The sequence below is a fragment of the Mustela lutreola genome, chromosome 5 (genome assembly GCF_030435805.1).
Source record: "Mustela lutreola isolate mMusLut2 chromosome 5, mMusLut2.pri, whole genome shotgun sequence".
Taxonomy (NCBI): domain Eukaryota; kingdom Metazoa; phylum Chordata; class Mammalia; order Carnivora; family Mustelidae; genus Mustela; species Mustela lutreola.
Window position 1 is genome coordinate 151164305 of NC_081294.1, and position 18126 is coordinate 151182430.

At 44.2% G+C, this 18126-nt stretch overlaps 1 protein-coding gene across 1 annotated transcript; it reads left to right on the top strand.

The window, feature by feature from the left end:
• Positions 1 to 697: 697 nt before the first annotated feature.
• On the top strand, positions 698 to 17867 carry ZNF354C (zinc finger protein 354C). Its single transcript, XM_059175877.1, has 5 exons — positions 698 to 1031; positions 2441 to 2527; positions 7703 to 7829; positions 8280 to 8375; positions 13180 to 17867. Exons 2-5 carry the CDS (start codon positions 2495 to 2497, stop codon positions 14592 to 14594), a joined length of 1671 nt encoding a protein of 556 aa, XP_059031860.1. The 5' UTR covers positions 698 to 1031; positions 2441 to 2494; the 3' UTR covers positions 14595 to 17867.
• The last annotated feature ends 259 nt before the right edge of the window (positions 17868 to 18126 follow it).

Here is an 18126-nt window from a genome sequence, read left to right on the forward strand (position 1 = left end):
ACCTGCTAGGATGCTACCTGGTTCAAGAATCACTGAATAAAGCAATAAAATTTTAAAAATACACTCGATTTTTTTTTTTTCAAACAGCGGTCAAGTTGAGCATATGTCACAGCAGATTCCATCTATATAAAGATCAAAATCCTTGCAAAAATAAACACTTATTGTGGAATATAATACCATCAAGCTAAGCAAGGTAAATGCTTAGCACAATTTAGACAAATGACAAGAGAGCATTGCGGACAGGGCTTCAGAAATTCTGGTCAAATACCTTTTTAAGCAAAGTGTTGGGTATGTGGGTATTGGTTTCTTAAACTGTAGCTATGCATTCATCACCTTCTGAGTATGGTAGGCATTAAAATAAAAATTATCCTAACTAGCTGGTGGGGGGCCATGGAGCACGGATCCTTCTAAAGGCGTCTAAATTCGGGTTTTGCTTTTTCAAATTACCTTGCCGGTCTAGCACAATAAGCCCCAGGGCGGATGCAGCCAGCCAGCACCGGGAGGACACCGTCCGCTCTACTAGTCAGCGCACCTTCGCGCTGCCGCGGACCTCCTGGGGCGGAGGGTGGGGTTGGGTGGGGGGACGGACAGCGGGTCCCGAGAGCTCGCAGCGGGAGGGAAAGGGCATCTCCCGGGGCTCGCCAGGCAGCCTTCTGGGAAATGTAGTCCGCGCGCGGCGGAGGCATGCCGGGAGTGGTAGTCCCGGGGCTCGCGGGATTGCGGGACGGATCCAGGCCTTTCTCGGGCCGGTGGCGGAGGCGACCCCGGCTGCGCTGTGGCGGCCTGTCTGGGGCGGAGATCTGCCGGGGGTCTCTTCCGCGCGGCGGTGGAGCCAGCGCCTGTACCGGGCTGGGTGGGGGGCGCGGCGTTGGGTTTGGGAGCGCGGAGCCGGGAGGGGCCGCGCGCGGACCCCGGGAGACGCGGCGCGGCGCGGCCCGTGGGTCAGGGGCCAGTCCCCGCGGCCCCCGCGGCGGTGCGTTGCGGGCGTCGCAGGTCCGCGGGAGACGCGCGGGGAGGGAGCGTCCTGCCAGGTGAGCTGGAGCGTCCCGGGACTGCTGCGGGCGGGGGTCGGGGGTCGGGGGCTGTCTTCTCGGAGACCTCTCTGGGATGGAAAAACAATAGCTCGTTCCCGCCGAGCGCGAGCACGCGGTGTGCCCGGCAGTGGGCCGGCGCCTTGGATGAATGAACTCATCTCATCCTTCGGGATTTATGCCCTGAAAAGTGGCTGCGCGCTGCCCCCAGTTTACAGACGGAGGAACGGGCAGAGTGGCCAGCTAATTTGCCACATTTAGCGAGGGCCCTGGGCCCGAACAAGGATTCCCTTCCTGCCCGTTACTGACCATTTTTGTTTCTCGGGCAGGTCGCTCCAAGTTCTCAGCCTCCCTGGCATCTGCAAAATAGGGTAGCGTTACTTTTTAGAGTCCTGGCAAGGTTTAGAAAGAATACATGCCAAGCACCCCGGATTCTGGTGCGGAGGAGGTGTGCATCTTCGAGTGTCTGCGGTTACCCCTACAGTAGCTTCCCCAACCTCGCTGAGGTGCCCCAGCCCCAGATGACACCCCACACTCAGCTAGCCGAGCTCTCATGCCGGGTGCTGCTCCCGGAAGAGCCCTCGGGCAAACCCAGGCGGCCAGTGCAGGCAGCTGTGGCGGGGCCCTCCTCTGACACTGGTCTGGCTGTTCCAGGCCCCCTTTTCCTGTGTCCTCCCAGGTGGGGTTTGTGTGTGAGAAGCAGGGCTGTTTCCAGCTGGGTGCTCTCCCAGTAGACCCCTGTGGAATGTGTGTTTAGGAGGGGCTGCCAAGCAACAATCTGGGGTGCATCCCTGCCAGAGGGAGCGTTTTAAACACATTCCTGTGGGTGCGGTAAGATCGGGCCACAGGCAGGGGCGGGGGTGGGGCGAGGAAGGTTTTCGGGTTGTGTTATATCCGGGACCCATGCGGCACTCCAGGCAGGGGCCACTCAGGAAAAGCACCTGGGTGGGTCATGAGCAGAGAGAAAAGGCAGATGTGGACAAGTGCCTTTACTGTGGCTTTTTCTGGAAGGAAAGTGCTAGGTGGGGCAGGCTGACTGAGGATTGGCTGCGTGTGTTTGAAAGTGGCAGCCAGGGAAATTCATGTTCATCGTCGGTTTTACAGTGTGCTCGGTTTAAGGCTTCCCTAAGGCTAGGGAAATTTGCAGGCTGCTGAGTCACAGCTAGTAGACCTTAGGTGACAGTATAGCATCACCTTACAACAATTAGAATATCGTTAATGCAGGAAGATGGAGATGGGCGAATTGTCTTAGAGCTTCATTGGCTTGGTAAGCACGTGGTTTACTTGGTCTGCATCTTTGATGTGCTGTGGCTTTGTTGGGACCCGGTAGACTTTAGGGGTGGTCGGAACTTCCTCTCTCCCAGCCATCCTTCACACCACAGTTCCTCATGACACCTGTTCTTCTCCAGACCTACCCTGTCAGCGGTCTGCACTCCCTTGATAGGAAAACTGAGAAGGAAAGAATGGCCATGGATTTGCTGCCCACTAAGGTGACAGTAAGTGAAGTTTGTCTTTTTCATAAATTGTTTTCTGGGTTTAGAGATGGTGGAGGTGTTTCCATTCTTTGGGTACTTTTCTCTCCAGAGAAAACTGGGGGGTGGGGGGAATCTAGAGCTTTTTAAGTTTTCCCCAGGATGCAGGATTCATGGAGGGAGTGCTGCGGAATGTGCCTCCTCTGTCCCCAGGTCACTCTTAATTCACCCTAACCTCATTTGATGACCCAGGATTGAGTTAGCTCTGAATACATGTTTCTGGCTACAATAAACACTTGGTGCGCAGTATTGCATATTAGACAGTCTTTGTCGTCACAGAGGATATAGTCTCACTTGGAGCAAAGACATGGAAGGAGCAAAGACACCCTCAGCGAACATTTGTTAAGAAACCGACTATGCATGGGATGCTATACAGAGCATGGGAGTTAGAAAAAGGAAAGGCAGTATTTCTGTCTTCAGGGAGTTCTTGGCATTGACCTTAGGAAATGATTCAGTGTCCAAGAAGAGTCAGGAAAAGATCCTGGGTGTGGGATCATTTCAAGCTGGGACTGAAGGCCAGGGCTGCTGGTGGTAGGCATCCTGGAAGGAGCCCCGCTGAGCTTGGGCCCTGAGGCCAGCCCTGGAGAGGACAGAGGACTGGGAGTTCTGCGTCAGGCGTAGCTCTGACGGCATACTATGTACATGTCCTCCTTCTGGACCCGACTGATGTCTCTGTCTCTAAGTCTTGTCCCCTGTCTCCCCTCTTGGGCTCTTCTTGCTCTTTGCCCTTTGGACATCCATTTTCATTACCTTAACCTTCTAAAGATCTTTCCCAAATCTCTGAGGAGATTTGGGTAACAGCCTGAAGAGACTGGAGCTTTTCCCTAAAGATACAGTCTGTCATTCTCAAACTTTTAGGGAATTTTTCCCACATGGAGGTCACAGCTTTCGCCCAGTGCCAGCTCCTGTTCCTTCTGGCTACCCCCAGGGTCATCTTCTGTGGATTTTCTGTTCTGCCATCCCCAAAGGCTCTGTTTTCACTGGCTGCTTTCCCCCAAAGTAGTGTTAGTTTACAGGTTACAAATGTGGACCCTGGAACTTGAGTTCTTAAGTTCATAACCGAGCTAGGGATGTGACCGTGGCAAGTTATTTTCCATGTGCATCATTTCCTCATTTGTAAGCGGGATTAATAAAATGCTCAAATTAATAAAATGATCAAACCTTTTTTGATCTGTTCAGGAGGACTGAATATTTTTATTTTACCGGTGAGGAAGTTGAGGCATGGAGAAGCAAATAACTTGACCAAGGTCTCCCAGCTAGCCTTGACCCCAAACAAGGCCACCTATATAGTTAACATTAGGCTCCAAGAAAGTATATGTAAAATGCTGAGACCAGTGCATGGTGCGTATTAATGCTCAGTAAATGCTTGCTCTTACTACTGTTTTTTTATCATCATAAACAGCAACAGCATTATTTTAGGACTGCCAAATTTGGTAAGCCTCTTGCCATTAGCTTAGGCTTTGCTTTGATTCTTGAATGACAAGGAGACCGGTGTTTCAGGAAGCCAGAATGTAAAGAGCAGCAAAACTCAGTGCAGAGCAATATCTAGCAATGACCGGGCTGCTCTCTGCCCAGAGGGAGGGCTCTTCACTGTGCTCTCCCATACCCATGAGCTTGGTGGTAGCTAAGGGAAGCTGGAGAGGAGGGTCTTTGGAACCCAGAGCCAGGTTTTTTCTTTTTTTGGCCACTTATTTACTGAAAACCAAAGATTTGAAAGCAAACAGAATAAGATGTTCGTATGAAATACAGAGCATCAGTGCCTAAATGCTTCTCATCAGAAACAATAGAATGACGTTTTATGTGAGAGAAAGAAAGAAAACCTCAACCCAGATTCTATAACCAACAAAAGTAGCCTTTAAGAATGAAGAGGGAGGGAAGTTCTTCGGGCTGAAAGGAAATAATGCCAGATGGGAGCTCTCATCTTGGCAAGGAAGTGAAGAGCTTTAGAAATGGAGGCTATAAATATAAATATAGACATACTTTTTCCTCTCAGTTTCTTTAAAATGTCTACAATTGTTTAGAGAAAAATATGCTGAATGATGGGATACAGTGCATATGATAGCCGTGGATCTAGAGTACATTTGTGTCTGGACCGGAAAAGCTCTGTCTTTATCTCTGAGGATGCCTGAGTGGATTATTTTTGACCCTGGGCACAATAAAGGCAGTGGATGTGTTGTTTAAGATCCCAGTGCCCCTGGCTACCCCCAGGGTCATCTTCTTCACTGACCATTGACAGCTGGCCTACATGGTTTGACAAGCCTTCCTTGATACACAAAAGGCCCCTGCTCAGAGTTTCCCCTCTGAGCTCTCCTGAATCTAAATTCCTTCTATAAAATCCAAGGACACGCCTCATCCGTGTGTGCAAATAAAGGGAGATTGCACATGGAACACCTTTCAGTCCTCCAGGGCCTCAGTGCACTCTGTATTGTTGCACTGTAGCCATTGCCTCCCTGAGTGTGCCTGGTGAGGTCTGGTGAGTCCTGTCAACTATCCCAAGTGAGAGCATCTTTCTAATAAGGACAGCATGAGGAAGAGGTAGTGGAAATTCCCATATACTCACCCAGTTCTCGCGTTCTATGTAAAATCAAATGTTAGCTCTAACTAGACCATAAACTAAGAAGGTATATTATAATTCTCAGAGCAACCACTACGAATGCAAAGAGGTAGAGCTGAAAACTCAATGCACAAACTAAAATGAATCAAAAACATTTCAAAACAAATTCACATAGCCTGTTAAACGATGTAAGAGTACAGAGTAATAAACAAAAGATTTCTTTCCCATCCCTCCACAAACATGAAAGAATAATGAGGGTGGACAGCTGGTTGTAGTCTTCCAAATGTATCTGGATGGGTGGATGGATGGATGGATAGATAATTTTTCAACAACTATGGATTGTTTTGCAGCTCGATTTTTCATATGAATCAGCAGTGTATCAATGTCAAATTCCAAGGTCAGCTATATAGATCCACCTCATCCTATTTAATTGTTGTATATATATAAACCATTTTATGGAATCAGGGTCCTATCATTTGCTTATCCATTCCTTCATTAATAGATTTATAGGTGGTCTTTAGTTTTTCACCACTGTATTAGTTTCCTATTGCTCCTGTAACAACTTGCCACAATACAGTGGCTTAAAACCACATAAATGTCTTCTCCTGCAGTTCTGGAGGTCCAGAGGCTGAAATCAGTTTCACTGGCTTAACATCAAGTTCTTAGCATGGCTGGTTCTTTCTGGAAGTTCTTGGGGGAAATCTGTTTTCAGGCCTTGTTTGCATTTTTGGGTGGCAGCCTGCGTTCCTTGGCTTGGGGTCCTTTCATCCGTCTTCAAAGTGTATGACTTCAGTCTCTTTCTGTCCTCATGTCACTACCTTGTCCTCTTTTGACTGTGACTCCTCTTGGGTCCTAACAGGGACCACTGTGATTATACTGGATCCACCTGGATAATCAGGCTCTTCCCATCTCAAAATCCCTTAGGGGAGTCTGGGTGGCCCAGTCCGTTAAGTGTCCAACTCTTGAGCTCAGATCATGATCTTGGGGTTATGAGTTCAAGCCTCAGACTAAGCTTCACGCTAGGCATGGAACCAACTAAAAGAAAAAAGATCTTCAGAGTCCTTTTATTTTTTTATTAAAAAAATTTTTTTAAAGAAAAAAACAGAAAGCATAAAGTAGAGGGTGGGGTGGTGGGCAGGCAGAGGGAGAGGGCGAATCTTTTTTTTTTTTTAAGATTTTATTTATTTATTTGACAGAGGGAGAGAGATCACAAGTAGGCAGAGCAGCAGGCAGAGAGGAGGGAAAGCAGGCTCCCTGCTGAGCAGAAAGCCTAATGTGGGGCTCCATCCCAGGACCCTGAGACCATGACCCAAGCTGAAGGCAGAGGCTCAACCCACTGAGCCACCCAGGTACCACGAGAGGGAGAATCTTAAGGAGACACCCTGCTTAGCATAGAGCCTGACATGGGGCTTGATGTCAATGATCCTGAGATCATGACCTGAGCTGAGATCAAAGAGTCAGACACTTAACCAACTGAGCCACCCAGGTGCCCCCAGAGTCCTTTTAGTCATATATGCATCTCACTATATATATATATATATAGTGATATAGTGTTCACAGGTTCATTACTCAGCCTACCACAACTGTTGGCATGTAAGTAGAGTTCCAGTGAACATCCTCGAACAAATATCCCTATCCAGTTGTGTGAGAATTTCTTATAGTCGAATCCTAAAAGTAGAATCACAAGGTCAAAATGTGTCATTTTCCTTGTTCCAACCCTTTCATACAAGAGTTGGCATCTGGCCAACCTCTGCTTTGGGGTATAATGGGGTTCTCTTGTAAGAATTTCCTTCTCTCATAGTTCCCTTTGGCACCTGTGTAGTCTTGCAGGTCCTTTACATCTTTTTTGTCTCCACAGACTGTGGAAACCCGTGTGACAGACGTATAGCTTAGACTATAGCTCTTAGACAGTATAGCTCTGTCTCCTGAATTCAGTTTTAATCTCCACCAATTTCTAACAGAATTACCTTGGGAGGTGACATCACCTTTTGAGATGTTTCTTCATCTGCAAAATGATTTAATTATAGCATCTTCTTAATAGGATTTCTCTGAAACTCAGCGAAGATACTGTGTACAAAGCTCCTGTCATAGTCCCTAACATACAAGTACCCAGTAAACAAGAACTAATGATATTCTTACAGTTTGCTTTACAGCTCAGAAATTCCTTTTCATTTCTGTTCTGCTAATGGCATTTCCACAGTTTTATGGCCTTGCTCTAAGTGTATTCTGATCTGCACCCCCGCCCCCCACCCTACTTTCATTTAATTTGGATTTTGAGTGAGAGGGAGGTGAATGTACGTGCTCAGTTACTCTGACAGGTCCCAGGCTGAGATTGAAATTCCCCGTTGGCAGGGGCAGCCTTTACCCCCCCACCGTCCCAGAACGTGGCCCACAGTGGGTTCCCAGTAGATATTTGTGACCTAGTTGCTGGGTGGTCCCCAAAATAACATAAAAAGTTAAGGTGAAATACTTTGAATCCTGGGACATTTTCAGGATTGGTTGCTACACATCCCCACACCAGCCCTGTACCTACTGAGCAGTGGAGAAGCTGGTCCCACTGAGAAGGAATGGATTTCCCGTTGCAGGAGTCTGTGACATTCAGGGACGTGGCCGTGCTCTTCAGCCAGGATGAGTGGCTGCACCTGGACGCCACACAGAGAACCCTGTACCGGGAGGTGATGCTGGAGAACTACGGCACCCTCGTCTCGCTGGGTAAGGAGGCTTGTCTATAAGGAAGAATCTGCCAGGGGAGCCGCCTCTTTGGGGTTCAGAGTCTGCAGCTTCTCCTCTGCCGTGCCCCTGGAGAAGGACGAATCTCTGTGAAGTAGAAAGTGTGTGTTTGATGTGAGGCCACCCTTCACGCTGTGCTCTTCTCCTTCCTCTGGCTTCCTCCCACCCCGCCTCCTGACCCCTGTTCTCATCCAATTCTTGGGTCCCCATTTAGCGTCTGAGAAACTTACAGGACTCCCATGTTAGAGACATTCATAGCTGGGGGCCCCCTATTGTTTCTGAACCGAGCCCCGCCTCCTGCTCCATCCCCGAGAGCCCGGGACCCTCAGAAGTGCTGGTGCTGCCTGCTCTGCCTCCCTTCTCTGCACTGTGAGCTCTGGGGTTGCCCTTCAAGCCCCCCCGTTCCAACCCCGTTCCTTTCCTCACGAGCAGGGATTCCATGCTCAACACCGAAGGTGATCTGCCAATTGCAACAAGGAGAAGACCCCTGCCTGGTGGACAGGGAACTTCCTCAAGATGCTTCTCTAGGTGAGTAAGTGTCCAGGAAATGGGCACAGGGTGTTTTGTACATGAGTCCACCATGAGGAAGCAGTGCTGGGAGAACTTGCCTGGAAACTATGAGCCTAGGCCTCCTGACTGGAGGCTCTGTGGTTGTGATGGTATTCTTGGCTCAAGAAAGCCCTTGTGTAGACCTCTTTCTTCTCCTCCTTAACACTCCACACATTCTCAACCTCTTTTCCTTTCCTGTGGCTTCACTCCCTCCCTGCTGCCATCTTGGCCTGTTGGCTTTCATGGATTTCTTCCCATCTGCCTTTACATGCATTCATGCCTGGCAGATTTTAAATACTTTACACCTTCTGTCTCGAATTCTTTGTAATTTCTTTCACCAACCACATATTTCAGAGTTGTCAATGCTCCCGTGTCTCTGATTTCTTAGCTCAACATTTCCCTTTTATCTTCAGGGAGATTGGGCTCTCCTATCCCACTGTTAGAGGCAGCCAGCTCTCCTTTACCACTGTAGCCTTTCCTGCCCAGGGGTTGGAACCATCTGGTTCCTACAACGGACCAGATGGTAAATAGTTTGACTTGGGAACCGGGGGCCTCTACTGCAACCCTTTAACTCTCTATCCGTAATGCAGACGCAGTCAGAGATAGTGGTACCTGGATTGGTGTGGTGGCCTTCCAGCAACAGCAGCTGGAGTTGGTCCCAAGATCTCTTCACATTCTCTTCTAGTCCTGGCTAGTCTCACTGGTCTTTATCCTAAAACTGTAGGTGGTTAGAGCTGAAGGATCACTTGAAGATGGTCAAATTTAGATATCCCTCTTTATATTAGAAGAAACAGCGCATCATCAGAGGTTATAAAATGTTTACAGAGTCAAAGAGCTAAAAAGCAGTGACAGAAACCTAGATCACCTTTCTCATTTCTGTTCACCGTGTAACATGGATTTGCAATATTTTCCTTCTGTCTTTGTGGTTTGGCCTTTAATCTATGATTCTTGCCTTTATGGGCTTTTTTTTGTTTTGTTTTGTTTCACAAATATTTTTCATCTTTATTAAAATACATTTATCTCCAAAAAGTTAGTGAGTAGTGAGTAGTACAGGATAGCACTTAAGATCTTGGTTTGAATTTAGACATTCCTAAGCTCCCGTTACCGATGCCACGGCTCACAAGTGCTCTGTGCTGCAGGAAAGTTACCCACCCTCTCTGAGCCTTGTTCTCTTCTCCCGATCTCTGCTCCACCCACAGAGCAATCTTTTTGAAACTCAGGTGTATTAATCCTGTCCGTTAGAAGAACTCATTGCTTCTCAGTTATGCAACCTTAAACCTACTTCATAGCCTGCTTCCGTGTTGCTTTACAGGAATCGGTGATCCCTTCCATGCCAGCTCATGTTCCCGCCAAACCTGCACACTCATTACATTTGTGTATCAGTCCTTCTTGGAGTACCACCTCCATCTTGTCCCCTGGGAACCCTCTTACCCTACAAGACCCACCTGTCCACCTGACCTGTAGGTTTTCCTTATTTCTCCTGCTTCCCAGTCACCATTCATTCCTCAGTCACTCGCATTCATATGCCGCTTTCTCCATGTCTCAAACGCATCCGTGACAGCATCTTTCCTAGCGAATTATAGTTCCTTCGTTATTATTTATTTTCTTAATTGGATTGTATATATTTAAGGAAGAGACCAGGTCTTTCTTTGAATTCTGTGCCTGTGGCATTAAATATCCTGCATTTGAATTTAATTGAGCTGCCTTGATGATGAACTCAGTGCTGATGAGGCTCAAAATTAAAAACTCGGTGCAGTCTTGGGGCATTGGGTGGCTCAGTTGGTTAAGCATCTGCCTCCGGCTCAGATCATGATCCCAGGGTCCTGAGATCGAGTCCCGTGTCGGGCTCCCCCTGCTGCTTCTCCCTGTCTTTTTGCCTGCCTATCTCTCTCTCTCTCTCAGATTAATAAACAAAATCTTTGGAAAAAAAAAAAAAAAAAAAGACGACTACGGCAGCTGCATCATTGCTCAGCTTCCACTCTAACCTCGCTCTGGTCCAAGCTGCCCACTCTACCAAATATGACCACTTCATCTTATTATTACCTGCCAAAGAGCATACAACACCTGTATTATTCTTCTGAGTTCCTCAGCCCATTGTTCAGGAACTCTGTGCTCAGCCTCATCCTGTTGAATAAAAATGTTAATTAATTCCGGCCTGGATTTCCTTCTTTACTCAATAAGCGTCCCCTAAATAGGTTTACTTACCCCCATATGACTTTGCTCAGGCCTCATTTCTGACGCACAGGGTCTTCTTTTCTTGTTCTGCTGAAACCCATCCCCCTCTTTATTATCCACCTTCCTTCATAAAATCACTCCCTGCTAATACTGTCGATGCTGGTGTCTTGGTTCTCTGACCCTCAGACCTGAATTGTACATTTGAGGCTTCTCATGCCAAGGGGAAACAAGCTATTCCTGTCCAGTCATGTCTTTGTTTCATGTTATCCTTGCTGATTATTCAATCTTTGTTCAATAAATGACTGATTAGGTTTCAGGAATCCAGCATGAGAGAAGACCTCATTTTTAAAAATTTATTTATTTATTTTTAAAGATTTTTCTTTATTTATTTGACAGACCACAAGTAGGCAGAGAGGAAGGCAGAGAGAGAGGAGGAAGCAGGCTCCCCACTGAGCAGAGAGCCCGATGCGGGGCTCAATCCCAGGACCCCAGGATCATGACCTGAGCCGAAGGCAGAGGCTTTAACCCACTGAGCCACCCAGGCGCCCCAGAAGACCTCATTTTTGAGGTCACGTGCCTTTCTTGATTTTTCCAACTCACTCTGCCCATTCATGCATTATCTTTTTATTTTTTTATTTTTTATTTTTTAAAGATTTTATTTATTTGTTTGACAGAGAGTGATCACAAGTAGATGGAAAGGCAGGCAGAGAGAGAGGAGGAAGCAGTCTCCCTGCTGAGGAGAGAGCCCGATGCTTGATGCCAGGACCCTGGGATCATGACCTGAGATGAAGGCAGAGGCTTTAACCCACTGGGCCGCCCAGGGGTCCCATGCATTATCTTTTTAATGTAAGACATTCTAATTGTGTACTTGTAGTGTGCACAGTAAGGAACGAGGAAATAACCGTAAGACGTATCCACTATTCTCCCTGAATAAATACTTGAATTATTTTCAGGTTTCATAAGCATATATATTAGTAAAATGATAGAATATATAAGTAAAGCACGTTGTAAAATTATAAAAAAGAGGTGGCTAATTTAGGCTTTACTAGTTAAATTTCTTTAGAAAAACAAGATTAGAGTATTTTTTTTTTTTTAAGATTTTTATTTATTTATTTGACAGAGAGAAATCACAAGTAGGCAGAGAGGCAGGCAGAGAGAGAGAGAGAGAGAGGAGGAAGCAGGCTCCTTGTTGAGCAGAGAGCCCGATGCGGGACTCGATCCCAGGACCCTGAGATCATGACCTGAGCCGAAGGCAGCGGCTTAACCACTGAGCCACCCAGGCGCCCTAGAGTATTTTTATACAGATTTAGTGCATGTGTGTCTTCTTCCTCTTACTATTTGATTTTAATAAAATACATTTTATTACTAAAACTCAGTGGGTTTTATTAACATACATAACCTAGTTCTACTTTTATTATTTAAGTACATACAAAGACCTAGTTTTGCTTTAAAAGATTTTATTTATTTGACAGAGAGAGATCACAAGTAGGCAGAGAGGCAAGCAGAGAGAGAGAGAGAGAGGAGGAAGCAGGTTCCCTGCCTAGCAGAGAGCCTGATGCAGGACTCGATCCCAGGACCCTGAGATCATGACCTGAGCTGAAGGCAGAGGCTTAACCCAGTGAGCCAACCAGGCAGCCCCAAAGACCTAGTTTTAATGTATTTTCAGTTATGGATTGATTAAAAGAGAGCCAGATTTTAACCCACACTTCCTTAGAATCAGCTCAAACTAAACCCTTTCACTTACCGTCTGGTCTGAGCTTGCACCCTGGGTGTATTACAGATCGCTGGGACATATTGACTCCTTTCATGCAGACTTTCATTCATTTAAAGAGATTACTGCCAAGGTTAATCTTCTGGTTGCCACTTACTAGAAGAGACAAATATATCTGTTTCTCCTCAGGATCAAATAGGAAGGAGAGAAGTGATGGCAGGGTGTCTCATGTCACAGACTGTGATATGAAATCATATTCACATACAGATTTCACAAAACTTAAAATACTGCAGAGATTTTAAAATTAATGTGTATAAAATTTTGGCGAAAGCATGGTGGAAAACATAATAAAAGCCGCATGTGAATAGAAAGGAGAAAACGGGGCACCTGACTGGCTCTGTTGGGGGAGCGTGTGACTCTAGATCTCGGGGTTGTGAGTTAGAGCCCCACACTGGGTGTAGACATTCCTAAAAAAAATAAGTAAACCTAAAAAGAGAAAATAAAGACAAGTTACCTGCTTCGTGGCTCCTTACACAGAGTAGGAAATAATTAACTGAAGTATCCTACGGTATCCAGCTGAAGCGTACGAGCTGACATTTTTGTGTAGCTTCATCCCTTCTGCTCAACCAGTTCTTATCTCTGTATTTACTTCTCTCAAGCTGCAAGTCTCTTCGTTTTCAGCGTTCATTTGTCCGCTGTACCCTCCCAAACCACTTCTTCCCCTCTTCACCTCTCTTTCCATCTCATCTGGTTTTTACCCCGAGGCAGGTCCATATTTGAGATCAAAAGAGGCTTCAGAGCTCTTTTATATGTACTGTTACCAATTTTTTCATCCCACTGGCGCAGGTCTGCCTCTCCCAGTAGAGGTGCCATCATTATGCTTCTGACTCGTTCCAGGTCTCAAGGCTCAGATGGAAATGGAAGCCTTGCCTCCCAGACAAGGCATTTCTAGAGAAGAAACATCTCAGGGAATAATAAAGAAGAGGTCCATTAAGTGTGGTGACTGGGACAGCAATTTTGGACAGACTTTTGAATTTGAGAGCAGGACAGGACAGGAGCAGCAGAAGAAATCTCTTAGGCAAATGGTGACCTCCCACAAAAAAACCATGAGTGGAGAAGTAAAGCAGACAAGTCTTGAATTGGGGAAAGGCTTACTTATAAATACAATTCTTGTTACACAGCAGAGTGTTCCTATAGAAAAGATACCCAATATCTATTACACCTTTGGGAAAGATTTTAACCAGAATTTTGACCTAATGAGATGCTTCCAGATTTACCCAGGAGAAAAACCTCATACTTGTCATGAATGTGGGAAAAGCTTCACCCAGTGTCTCCATCTGATTGAACACCAGAGAATTCACACTGGTGAGAAACCCTACAGATGTGACGAGTGTGGGAAAACCTTTAGCCATAGATCCTCCCTTCTTGCCCATCAGAGAATCCACACGGGAGAAAAACCTTACAAATGTAATGAATGTGAGAAAGCGTTCAGCAGCAGTTCAACCCTGATCAAGCATCTGAGGGTACACACAGGAGAGAAACCCTATCGCTGCAAGGAATGTGGGAAAGCCTTCAGTCAGTGTTCTACTCTCACCGTACATCAGAGAATTCATACCGGCGAGAAACTCTATAAATGTGCTGAATGTGAGAAGGCCTTCAATTGTAGAGCAAAACTTCATAGACACCAAAGAATCCACACAGGGGAGAAACCCTATAAATGCAGTGAATGTGGGAAAGGTTACAGCCAGTTTGCATCCCTGGCTGAACACCAGAGGCTTCATACCGGGGAGCAGCTGTGTAAGTGCCTGGAATGCGGGAGAACCTTCACACGTATCTCAACCCTTCTCGAACACCAGCGAATTCATACTGGCCAGAAACCCTATCAATGTAACGAGTGTGGGAAAACCTTCAACCAGTATTCCTCCTTCAATGAACATCGTAAAATTCACACCGGGGAAAAGCTCTATACTTGTGGAGAATGTGGGAAAGCCTTTGGTTGCAAATCCAACCTGTACAGGCATCAGAGAATTCACACGGGAGAGAAGCCCTACCAGTGTAATCAATGTGGGAAGGCCTTCAGCCAGTATTCATTCCTCACTGAACACGAGAGAATCCATACCGGGGAGAAACTCTACAAGTGTATGGAGTGTGGGAAGGCCTATAGTTACAGATCAAACCTGTGCAGACACAAGAAAGTTCACACAAAAGAAAAACTCTATAAATGGAAGGACTATGGGAAGCCATTTATCTACAGTTCTTCCCTTACTCAGTATCAGAGATTCCTTAGAGCAGATAAGCCCGGTGAAGTTTAATTCTTCTCTCAAATAATTCAAGACTCCTTATTGGAGAATAATAAATAGGGCACAGATTCTGGATTAGATTTTTTTATTTTTACTGATGGAGAAAATATGCTAGTTCCCACTACGTAATGGTGAAATTGATCAGTGGGATTATGAAGAGCACTGATTTGTCGAATTTTCTAAGTACCATTAAATGCTAATAAGGTTTCTAAGAACATAGACCTTTTTTTTTAGTTCATGGAAAAAAACATAAAAGGCCTAACTTAAAAAAAAAAAAAACATGAAAATAATGGAATATACGTTTTGTTTCTTTCTTTAAAGTTTATTCCCTTTCTAAGAGCAAGCTTCAATATGAATTTTCTTTTAGATTAGTCATTGAGTTAATGTGAATAAGTTTGAGGCTTTATTTGCTAAAATGGCACGCAAGCATAGGACATGCTCTCTTCCATAAAGAGAAATTCAAGGTAAAAAGGAATTCTTTAAATTCAAATTCTCACGTGGAAATAATCACTTTTTATGAACTGCCTCAGCAGCAGGTTGTATATATAAATATATGTATGTGGACATAGGACATACAGACATATATATATAAACATGTAGCTTTAGAATACATGTATATTTTTTCCAAAAGTCCCTGATGATTAAAAAGTGTGGTTTCATTAATTTAGAATTTAGTTTGGGGAATTAAAAATTTGCCCAAATGGGATCTCTTTTCCTTTTCCTTATATATTTCTTAATTGGACATGATCTGACACTCCCAAATAGAGTTCTAGGATAGTATTCTAGAAAGTGTAGTGAACTAAAGCAAGGGAGACTGTCAGGCAAATACTCTCTTACCTGTTGCAGAAGGTACCTATTTGCAGAATCTGACTCTACACCTGGTAGCTCATTAGAGCCAGGAGGAATTTTCACTTAGTTTATGTATAGCTTTTCATTTTACTAATGAAATTGAGCTTATTGGGCAGAGTCAAGGCTAGAATCTTAAGTTTTCAGCTCTGGTTTTCTATGGTAATTATAGATACGAATTATAATCATTGGCTTCCAACCTCAAGCCCCAAGAGTACTATTCACTATTTGTTTTGTAAACTGATTGGGCATAATTGCAGTAATTTAATCAGTTTTATTTCTTTGTTTGATCGGATCCCCCTAACTGCAATCTCAGTCTTGTTCTTTTTCTCCTGTGTTCCTAATTATACCTGCTTTTACAATAACTATACATAAATCCTCAGACTCAGCTGAGGTCCAGATGGTGAAATTGCTTTTGGGGTTTTCATGTAGAAGGTTGCCTTTTCTTTTGTTTCTGTTATATTCATCTTCTAGGAATCCTTTTGTGTAAAGTGATATGTGAATATTTTGAATATTATTGTTAAACATTCTAGTCTTCAGTTAAAATTGGCTTTCCAAACATTTTCCATATTTTTAACATACATTGCATTTTACCCTGGGCCCACTTCCCACTATTTTATGTCTCACTTTCACCATTGGTATCCTTTAAAAAAGTGTTTTTTTTTTTTTTTAAAGATTTTATGTATTTATTTGACAGAGAGAGATCACAAGTAGGCAGAGAGGCAGGCAGAGAGAGGAAGGGAAGCAGGCCCCCTGCTGAGCAGAGAGCCCGACGCAGGACTCGATCCCAGGACCCTGAGATCATGACCCGAGCCGAAGGCAGCGGCTTGACCCGCTGAGCCACCCATGCACCTCTAAAAAAGTGTTTTAATAAAAGGAGCTAGAACCTTCTGTCTGAGAAAGGTTTTAGAATTAAATGCAGGCATTCAGCATAGCATATTTCTTGACCTGCCTTAGCTCACTTGAAAATATCTTTTTATATATTTAAGTATATTTACAAGGACATAAACTTTTAAAAGACCTCAGTGTTTAACACTGGACAGAGCCATTTGCAAGATATTCTAGAGAAGAACATTTGATAACCCAATAGCAAAGAGAATGCTTAGTACCCAGATTTTGGTTTCTAAATGCTGTTCACCACTAAAAGGAACCTGGGCTCATTGGGATAATGGCTGATTCTATATATGGAGCAGGGAAAGTAGAAGATGTGTCTGAGGTATCTCCTTATGAAACAAAACAAAAAGATAGCACTTCAAGAATAAGCACTCAAAGGATAATGTCAGAAGGACATGGGAGCCAACTTGAAGGTGTTCTCACTGGTCAAATTTAAGATAATTTAAACATCAAATATAACAGTCACTGTAATTAGTTATAACATGCTAAGTAAAAATGAGACCATAATGAAAAAGATAAAGAAAAGGAAAGCTCTCTATAAGCTAAACTGAAGAATGCCATCTTTTAACTGGAATGAGAGTTTCAGAAAAATCACCATTTTATAATCCTTCATGTAATTAAACTAGGCAAATTCAATGGCTGATAAGCCCATTAGGTGAAAAAAATATTTAAGGAACATTATATGGTGTCAAAGGTCACAGATACCAATTACAAATCTAATAGATCTGGAGAAACCAAGTTTCACTACTAGTGGGACAATCTGACATGATGTGGCTCCTGATGGGATGCCTTATGAGGTGCACATGATAATCTGTGACATATTCTTGCCAAGAGTGTTTGATGAAAATGTAATTGAACCTCTTATCCAGATTTATGTTCCTGTTTATAAGAAAGACAAGAGATAGAGGAACAAGTTGAATTCCATGAAGAGGAAATAGACAGACCCAAAGTTTGAAACTCCATACAAGACAACTGCTCTGGACTCTTCAAAAAGCCAACGTAGTAGAACAAAAGAGACTTCTAGATTAAGGCACTCAAGAGTCATAAGGTGTGATCCTTAGTTGGCTTCTGATTCAGAAAAACTAGAGCAACTATAAAAGACATTTGGGAGGGGATTCTTGGGGAAGTATGAGGATGGAATGGGTTTTAGATAATGTCATATGTTTAATTTTCCTAGAAGTGATGATGGTATTGAGGTATTTAGGATGATGCTCTTATTCTTAGGAGATGCATGTAAAAGTTTTCAAGTTTGAAAAGTCATGATGTCTGCAGCACATTTTCAGGTAAGTACATAAAAAATTAGGTGTTGTGGAAAATTAGTCAACTTTGTGGAGGATATAGAGATGTTCATTGGTCATCCTTTACATTTTTCCATATGTTTAGAATTTTAATTAAAAAATTGAGGCAAAAAGTGATTGCATAATGTGATGAATATGAAGCTTCCAGTCAAAATTTTTCCTTTGTACTCACATAAATTTCCTGTTTGACAGTTTATCTCCTGGGGATGTAATCATTGGAAATAAAATAATTTTTGGTTTATTCTTATTCCACTTTATTTTTCAATGTGGGGCTTGAACTCACAACCCTGAGGTCAAGACCTGAAATGAGATCAAGAGTTAGATGCTTAACTGACTGAGCCACCCCGGTGCCCTGTTCTGTTCCTGTTTAAATGGAGTATGCATCTGCCATCTTGTCTCCCCCCAAATGTAAATAAAAACCCTAGAGATGGAGCAGCCATTTGAGAACCCTGACTAGTATGGTAGAAGACAGATTTAAGAAGAAAACCAGAATTTGAAGTAAGAGC